This window comes from Cyprinodon tularosa, unplaced genomic scaffold (genome assembly GCF_016077235.1).
Source record: "Cyprinodon tularosa strain WSP-4 unplaced genomic scaffold, ASM1607723v1 ctg118, whole genome shotgun sequence".
In the NCBI taxonomy this organism is placed as follows: domain Eukaryota; kingdom Metazoa; phylum Chordata; class Actinopteri; order Cyprinodontiformes; family Cyprinodontidae; genus Cyprinodon; species Cyprinodon tularosa.
In genome coordinates this window covers 1,131,451-1,141,049 of record NW_024037981.1, presented here as the reverse complement: position 1 = coordinate 1,141,049, position 9,599 = coordinate 1,131,451, and the positions used below count along the sequence as shown (strand labels likewise).

Sequence of the window (9,599 nt, the reverse complement as noted above, 5' to 3'; positions counted from 1 at the left end):
ACAATTCCTTTACATTTAGAAAAATACGGGCAAATGGAGCCTCCCCAAAAGAGAGACAATATTTGTGTGTTTGTTTGTTTAAATCAAGGACTATATTGTAAAATATAGTACTGTTTTCTTTATCCCACTAACGTTTTAATTAGAGTTGTATTTCTTACAGGCTGAGGGGGGCAGTATTGAACCTCAACCTGCCTATACTGGCTGCCTCGAAAATCATAGAACAAGAAGACCCAGATCGATCCAGATGAAAGCTGCTCCTCCATTTTACCTCTCCTTCTAGTTTGGATGAAGCTGAGCTCTGAGCGCAATAACTGTTAAAGGACAGTTAAAACGAAGCTGCGAACACAGATCAGGGGGCAGCAGCTCCAGCGGTGGTGGATCACAGCAATGGCGGACATTTCTGAAGCAGTGAAAGAAGAGTATAAAGAATACAAGCTGGACGACAACATCCTGGAGGCTGGTGAGTTCAGGCACAACGATTACATCTGTATGGTTTCCTGTTGATTTCACTGTAGAGACATTTTCGACGACTTTCTTTTACACAAATATTTACCGTAGACATAAAAGAGCTAATGGCTCAATGCTCGATAGAAACGACCCACGTCCGCCATGTTGTGAGTGGCATGTGTGTTTGGAAAAGATACAAGCTGTTTAGGGACAGGGATTTTAGTATAAAAAAATATTGATAGGTTTCAGATTATCCAGCTAAATCATTTGCTTTATAATAAAGTAGTTTATCAAACTAACTTCTTTATTTCGAGAGAAAATTATGGTTTATACTATGGCTGCAACTAAGGATTATTTTACAATTCGATTAATCTGTCCATCATTTTTTCGATTAATTGATTAATAATCGGTTAGCTAAAGATTCCTTAAAGAAGACTTTTTACAAACTAAAACGATTCCACTTGAGGAGTTCAGGATAGAGCAAATTGACATACAAAAAAAGTTTTTTTTTTTTATCTTAAATGCTAAAATTATATATATATATTTTTCTTTTATACAAATTTGGTATAATTAATTCTGAAAGGTTGTTTGATTTGTCACCAAAAGGTATATTTTACAGTCTCTAAACTCCAGTTAACGATTGAATGATTACTAACTAGTTGAAGATTATTTCATTAATAGGTTAATATGGATTAATCTGGTTAATTTTCTCAGCCCTAGTTTACACACACATTCTGGTGCTTTGTCGAGCTTTGTCGAGACTTCCACAGTTGGAAATAAGAAAACTCAGACAGGTCAAGTGTAGCATTCCTGCATAATTAAACCCAGCTTGGTTTTTCTTTACTGCTTACTCATTTACTTATAACTCCAGGGAGTTAGAAAGTAGAAAACAGCAGACAGAAAATAATTAAATGGTTTTTTTTTCAATGGGACACAGGTTTTCGGCAAACATTTTATTGGCTTCAGGATGAACTGGCTGGCTCTTTCAGCACTCCCATGGTGCTGAGAAGAGAAAACAAGATGATCACTTTTCTAAAAATATAGGGCAGTGCACATTCAATGCACTCAAAAGTCAATCATCAGCATCAACCTTTGCACTGGTAAACATAAGTGCTGAAATCAGACTGACTGAAGTAACCAAAACAAAACATGTCAGTTATACAAATAGACATTTTACCAGAATACACATGCATCATACTTTTAGCTAGCAATGCATAAGGTCGTACGATGTACGGTCTTTACTTAAAAAAAAAAAAAAAAAAAAAAAAAAAAAAAAAAAAAAAAAAAGACAAATTGTACGCCCTGTTGTTCTTCTGGAAACTTTGCTGAAATGTTCAAAATTTCACATGCAGCAGATGCTGGAAGTGTAAAAATTGAAAATCAGCTGCTCTACGTGCCGCCAGCCAATCAGAGAAGCTGATCTGGGAGATGGCAGGGAGATGGACATTGACTTTGATCACTCCTCTGAAACAGTTTATTAACGCCTAAATTAATTTAAACTGCCAGCAAAATACGTTCATTTTTATTATTTCGGTGCTTGCAGTTTGAGGCACATAAAAGAAAAATGCTAACATCTACTCCAAGCCGCCATGAACAATAGGGGAAAACTCCCAAGAGGTGAACTGGCCTGAGGCGGCTGCCTGGGATTCCCAGTGACAGCACACTGAACAGCAAAATAATATTTTAATACAGGATCATAATCTTGATGTACTGACTTTACATACTATGTTTTTAGGTGGACTTGCTTGCATAAAAACTAATTAAAACCACTTTTTACCCACTGATCACAGCAAATATAGCAAAGTCACTCTCTGCCATTTGACACAGGAGCATCAGAAGCATCAGATGCATCAGTACATGACTTAACTGAATCAAAAATGAAGCAGCAGGCCCTTTTTTGATGCTCAAATCATGGTGTGTGAACGTAGCATTAAGCTTTCTGATCAGTTGAATTAACTTATGAAATTTAAAAATGTACCAAAAAATGATCTAATGTGTTCCTTATGAATTTTCCACCCTAGTCAAGCACAAATATTTCCCATAAGAGCAGTGATGTGACAAAGACAAAAAGTCTTTTAATTAAATTCTAAATCATAACTATGTTTAATAAACCTATATTACTTTTAACTGTAAATTTGTTTACATTTAACATAATGGCTCAGTCAATTAATACGTTCCTTAAAAATATATGAAAGCAAATTATTATTTATATATTTTTTTCTGGTAAAAACATCCTTGGCTGGTAAATCATTTTATCTTTCTGTCCACTTGGCCGGTGAGTCAACAAGTTACTTTGGTTGCAGCTAGCGTGCAGATCAACGCTCTTCAACCTTTTACCACATTTCAGGCTTCAAACATAAGCATATACAATTTAATTTTTTTGCGAAGAATCAACAAGCAGGACAATAGGAATAAATAATTATTTGAAAGAAACAAGATTCAAAATACTTTTCATTTGACCTTCAAACTTACAGCACATCCAAGATGTTAAATAGTTTTAAGTTGGGTCTTGAGAGGGATTGTTGATAAAGATAAACAATATGAGATAAAGGATGAGGAAAAATTGTAATGAAATCATAAAATTAAATATAAATAATGTATTAAATATTATTTTTTTGTTTAAAATAAAACACAGTCCAGGCTGAAGTCAGAATAATCTCCAATATGCATGTGATTTAATGTTTTCTGCAGATATCCACCAGATGTCGATGGTTCAAGAAGGAGTTCCTGTAGGCCACAGACCTTGTGCTGACCTTCATGACCCCAACCCCCATGACATAAAAGAGGAACAAGAAGAGGTCCATGTCAGTCTGGGGGGACAGCGGCTCAATGGGAAGGAAGTGATTGATGCCATCCCGTTTTCAGTAACTGCTACTCCTGTAAAGACTGTCGACGATAACCAGTCCCCTCTGTCCTCACAACATTATCCAGACCAAATAAAAGATGGGATACAAAGTCAAGGAGATATGGCTGCTTCTTTTAAGATGGAAGATACTGAGGAGGAGGAAGGGAACACTAATATCAAGCACTCTGTCTCTGAGCTGCAACACTTATCAGATGCTGGACTTAAAACAAACCATATGGATGGAGCTCCTCAGTCAGATGGAAGTATTAACAAGCCTTTTAGCTCTTCTGAATTTGCTGAGCATTTTCTTCACTATTGCTTGCTTCAAAAAGACACGATTGATTCGAAAATGGGGTCTTCAAGCTTGCAAGATAATACAAATTTTACAGAGAAGAAGAAAGTGGACTCTGGAAAGAAATTGCAGGAAGGTTTGAAATTTAGTTGTGATGACTGTGGTAAAATATTTGATAGAAAACAAAACTTAGAGATTCATAGGCAAATTCACACAGGACATAAACCTTACGGTTGTGATATGTGTGTAAAAAGATTTGGCCATAAAGCCAATTTGAAGGCCCACATTAAAGTCCACAGAGAACAGAAACCTGTCTTTTGTGATGTGTGTGGACGAAGATGTAACCGAAAAGCAACTTTAAACAGGCACATGAGAGTCCACACTGGAGAGAAACCTTATTGTTGTGATCTCTGTGGACAAAGATTTAGCACCAAAGGAAATTTAAACACACATGTGAGAATCCACACTGGACAGAAACCTTTCTGTTGTGATCTGTGTGGACAAAGATTTACTCAAAAAGCAACTTTAAACACGCATGTAAGGATTCACACAGGAGAGAAACCTTTCTGTTGTGATATGTGTGGACAAAGATTTAGCGATAAAGGAAATTTAAGCAAACACGTGAGAACCCACACAAGGCAGAAACCCACAGGACAGAAGCCTTTCTGTTGTGATCTCTGTGGGCAAAGATTTGGTTATAAAGGAAATTTAAAAATACACATGAAAAGCCACTTAGGACAGAAACCTTTCTGTTGTGATTTATGCGGTCAAAGATTTACCCGAAAAACAACTTTAAACACGCACATGAGAAGTCACACAGAACAGAAACCTTTCTGTTGTGACATCTGTGGACAAAGGTTTAATGAAAAATCAACTCTAAACAGGCACATGAGAATCCACACTGGAGAGAAACCTTTTTGTTGTGATTACTGTGGACAAAGATTCAATGACAAGGGAAATCTGAAGACACATATAAGAATTCACACTGGGCAGAAACCTTTCCGTTGTGATCTCTGTGGTCAAAGATTTACCCAAAAGGCAACCCTAAACAAACATATGAGTATACACACAGGAGAGAAACCTTTCTGTTGTGATCTCTGTGGACAGAAATTTAGTGATAGAGGCAAATTAAACAGACATGCACGAGTCCACACGGGACAGAAACCTTTTGTGTTGTAATTTCTATCGGCAAATAGTCAGCCAAAAGGGACATCAAAAGATTCATTATGGGTTCCAATTCTTGCTTTAAATGATTAAAGCAAGAATCCGCTAACCTGACAACAGCCAGATGCATGTCTAGCTCCGCCTAGCTCCACTCACATACATCTGGGAACCCGCCATAGGAATTGCCTTTACTGAAGGCTGGGCCTTATCAAAACTTCTTGCATATGATTGGATAAGCCACTTGTCTGTCATCTTTATCGACGTGCTATTTCAACCACTCACACCGAAGCTAACCCGTGACGCTGTGAGAGCTACGCAGGGAAAAAACAAAACAGAACAGCCGACATCTTGGATATAGCAACAGTGGAATCAGCGCAATGTCGGTAAATGATCAATGTCGTTTGTGCCATGAAAATGTGCTGATAAGAGGCAACATTGTGCACAGCAAACTTATTTAAAAAAAAGAAGCCAACCAAAAAAGTATAGATGAACGACTTACAGAAATCGCTTCTCCACTACGTCACATCCAGGAAACACCCGCCCTGCGTCTTGATTGGCCAGACCATACATTTGGTTGGGGAAATCACTTTCAATGAGCGGTGTCCCAGATGTATGTGAGTGGAGCTAGGCGGAGCTAGACATGCATCTGGCTGTTGTAAGATTAAGAATCCGCACCAAAACTGTACAATTGCCTTTGACTGTGAATCATTTGTGCATTAAAGGTATTTGTCACACTTGATGTTTTCAGCCTTTCTTTGATTATTGTTGTATTTAGAAACTTAGGGGTTTGTTTTGTTATATAATGGTTAATTTATTTTACAGGCCTCTTTGTGCTCTCTGTATTTTATCTATTTTTCAGACTGAATTATAGCAGAAATATTTTCTTAGTGTATGTAAACACATTTTCTCTAATACAGAGCCATTACTGTCACTGAGTGGATCATGAACTCATCTGTTTGCTTAAAGCAGTACTAAAGAATTCTCAGTTTTGGTCTATTTTTGGCTCCCTCCAGTGAACAAAAGCTGTATTGTTTTGCCTGAAGGAAGAAAACATTTCCCTTGAGGACCAGTGTGGTAAAGACCAGGTAAAATCCTGATCTCTCCATCACCTACAGTTGGATTGAACTACATTTCTATTTCCAGTACCTGTGTGAAAGATGAATAGCTAAAGGTAATGAATCTCGTCGCAAAACAATGTCATGACAATATTGAAAATTTTCTTACCGTATGGTTTTTCCTTTTTAATTTCACTGCATTCATCTGCAGTATGAAATTTGAATGCCATTGGCTCTGCTTCCTGAGCCAATGGCTTGCTTTTGTACCCAAAATTTTGGCTTTACGGTGTTCCAACAGTGTTGGATTTTTTCCTATATCATTGCACAGAGGGTGCTTATTGTGTCAAATTAATTGATTTGATTTAATATCTCTGGACATAAACTGGATCGGTTTGTCCTATGAAATTTAGCTGGGTAAAAATGAACCACCAAAACTTAAACAATGTACAGTCTGAGCTTGTTTTGAAATGACTAATAGATATGAAGTAAAACTTGAGGAGAAATGTTCTGGGTTTGTGAGTAGCGAGGAAACAGGAAGTGATTCTTGTGGAAGGAAAGAAACGAAGAAGATAGGAAGAGAGTAGAATTATAAAATCAGAAAAAGCAGAGATCAATTGAAAGGGAGTCCAGCTCAGAATAATCAAGTGATGAACAATCTTTAAATTCCACAGAAAAAAAACAAAATATTAGTAATATGAAAATGAAACTTGACATTTTTGATTTACTGCAAAAGGAATCAGGAAGCAGAGGATATCAGGTTATATTGGAGTTTTTGAAACAGATTAAATTGTATAACAGAATATAGTTTTGTTTTTTATGTTGTTTATTCACAAAGAAAATATAGATACACATTAGCCTGACGTAGTCCTACTCAATTCTAGTCAGAATAGGAGTCTGATACTGCTCCATAGAGCTGTGATTATGGGGCGTGTTTTGAACGAACCAGGAAAAAAATGCCTCTGCACTCAATTGGATAGACCTACAACCAATAAGAGCAACGGAGTGCGTGACGTATCTTAAGCGAGACCTAGTTGTTGTCCACAAAAATCAAAGCGTGCAGTTTCACGCCTAGAATAAGAAGATGAGACTTGATCGCGTTTCTCTGTTCCTCTTTTAAAATTAATTTGCTGTCGATATCTTCTAGAACAGACCTAATAGCAGAATCTACTCACCCAAACTATCCAGCGGCAGCCATTATTGTTGTCACCCAAGCGCGCATTGGTCACGTGGTTGATAACGTTACTCTTGATCATCTGTCCATCATCGTATAAAGCCCGCCCTGACAATTTGATTGGATCGCCTGACAGTGGGCTTTAATACTCGCGCTACTATGGAGCAGAGCCAGACCGAACTTCCCCGAACTCAAACCTTGTGGGCGGGACTAAGTTCGGACTGGCACCCAGGCTAGATACACATATGAAATCCATGTGATTTATGTGGACAAAGTTTTATCTGTAAAGGAGTTTTAAACACTCATATGAGAATCCACACAGGGCAGAAACCTTTCTGCTGTGATCTGTGTGGAGAGAGATTTAGCCAAAACATAACTTTAATTACACATGAGAGTCCACACAGGACAGAAACCTTACTGTTGTGATATGTGTGGTGAAAAATGTAGCCAAAAAACAACTTTAAACTATCACCTGAAGGTGCACACATGACAGAAACCTTTCTCTTGTGATATATGTGAACAAAGATTTACTCAGAAAACCCATTTAAATAGACACATAAGGGTCCACACAGGACTGTTTTATTCAAAAGTACCATCTAAATAGACACTCCAGAGTACACAAAAAAACAAGCTTCAGAGGTTATGCTGATCATAAAAAAAATAAATCAAAAAGCCTTTTGCTTTAACACAAATTTAACAAACTATTGATTGAAAGTCGTACTGTAAGTCCCACTTTTTTACAGATTATGCCCAGTGGTGCAACCTCTACTCCAGAGTGACTTAAAAATAAAATATACACCAGTAGATTCTCCACTAATTTGCCATAATAAAACAGATTTACGTGACAGAGTCACTCCCTGTTTTCAAAAGTCCAGAGCAAACAGGGTACTTAAGTATGATGTATGCTTACAGTTTTGTTCCAAGTTGGGTGGGGATGGATGGAATAATGGTTTCAGGATGACGAGAAGATATTTTGCACTGAAGACACACAGGAAGGAACCAGCCTTGGAATAAATTCCACTGGGTCATGTCTGAATACCAGTGGGTAGATTAGTAATCTCTGGGTTATAACTGTTTTAACATAACTACAGTAAAGCCTCTTTCCCTCTGAAAATAGTGTGTTAAAACAGATTTTTTCAAACATGGGTCGACCCACTATCAATTGGCATTTGGCTCCCTTCCCATTGGCAAACAAGCAGAGTCTAACCCATCTCTGTCCCCCCGCAGCTGCGTCTCTGGTGACACCATCACGCTTGGTTAGCGTTGATGATGTCGCCAGTGCGACAGAATGCAGGAAAGTAAACAATGGAGAGCAACATGTAGCAAAGCCAGGGTGTTATAATTTTCCTTTGTTGTCCATAAAGTGCTCATTTGGTTAAGATCTGATTTTGCAAGTTCAGCCTTCACATCAATTGGTGTCTTTATTTATTTTTATTTTTTTTTCTGAGATGCAGGTTTTGCTTTCCCATAGAAGCTGCTCCCCGGATTAACTTGTTGACTCATTTAAATACTTGCTTTGGGTTAGGGTTTTTCTTTGTTTTGTTTTTTGTTACCCCAATTATTTCAAATAGGGGATGCCTAGGCAATGTTGCACTCTGCAGTTCTACAATTATAACCTAGCAGATTAGTACATAGTCAGTCAGAACCAGACTGATTGGATCCTGCTCTAACACCCCAAAATCACATTACCTCTTCAGCACTTTATCCTTGTCAAGTTACGAGAGCCTCTCCTTTCTTCCTCAAAACCTTCACCAGTATTCCTTCAGTCTATGCATTTAGAAAAAGTGAGTTTAATACTACTATTTATAATCTGGTCATTATCTGCCACTTAATGTATTCTATTTGTGACCCTTTTTAAGCCTCACCCTACTAATGAGCATTTGTTAGCGCATTTGTTGACATTCTATTTCTTGGCTAAGTCACTGTTTTTTATTCTTTTGGATACCATTGGGCTAAGAATCAATCAATGGTTTGTTTGTGTTGTAAGAAAGTTCTTCTGGAACTTTTAAATTGTACTAAGTGACTGTTTGTGGTTGTTTTTCCTTGATTGTGCCCTTTCTTTTATCGTTTGTGCGGCATATCAGTCCCCCCTTAGTATTAGGGGTGTGCAAAATAATCACCATGACGATGCATCCTGATTCTAATTCTTGTGATCTACTGCATCGATTCTTGAAGGCAAGAATCGAGTCTTAATTTTAAAAAATGAACAAATAAAATACATGAATGGTTGGCGCACATCAGCCAAATCAAGTGGAATACAACTTCCAGTCCAGCAGATGTCGCTTCGGATGTGTTGACGCCTGCTGCCTTGTGTCACTAGCATTTCCGGCCGTGGGATACTGCAACGATGAAATTGATATGACGCACGTCATTTGCAAAAGCGGAAATATACATTTGAATGTTCTCGTTTCATTGGTTTAAAGGACCACTGAGGCCATGTAAACGGCAGTGATTATCCTTATTTTGTTATTTTAAGTTTGATGAAACCTAAGATCTTTTTGTCAGTGTGTCCACACCAGTAATAGTAATATTTGTGTCCAGTATTTGTTTTCATGGCAAGACCTCCAAAAGTCATTTCAATAAATACAGCTATGTATGAATTCAGTTGCTTTCAGTTATGTATCA

General features: G+C 37.6%; 1 protein-coding gene across 1 annotated transcript; it reads left to right on the top strand.

Annotated features, from left to right (window-relative positions):
- The first annotated feature begins 206 nt into the window (after nucleotides 1–206).
- On the top strand, nucleotides 207–5,487 carry LOC119771494 (gastrula zinc finger protein XlCGF57.1-like). Its single transcript, XM_038267523.1, has 2 exons — nucleotides 207–460; nucleotides 3,139–5,487. The coding sequence occupies exons 1-2, from the start codon at nucleotides 388–390 to the stop codon at nucleotides 4,761–4,763; spliced, it is 1,698 nt and encodes a 565-aa protein (XP_038123451.1). The 5' UTR covers nucleotides 207–387; the 3' UTR covers nucleotides 4,764–5,487.
- The last annotated feature ends 4,112 nt before the right edge of the window (nucleotides 5,488–9,599 follow it).

Excerpts from the sequence above, each read along its gene's own strand:
- LOC119771494 (XM_038267523.1), top strand. The coding sequence starts at position 388 with ATGGCGGACATTTCTGAAGCAGTGAAAGAAGAGTATAAAGAATACAAG. Across the intron at positions 461-3,138 it reads CGACAACATCCTGGAGGCTG|ATATCCACCAGATGTCGATG; the intron begins GTGAGTTCAGGC and ends TGTTTTCTGCAG.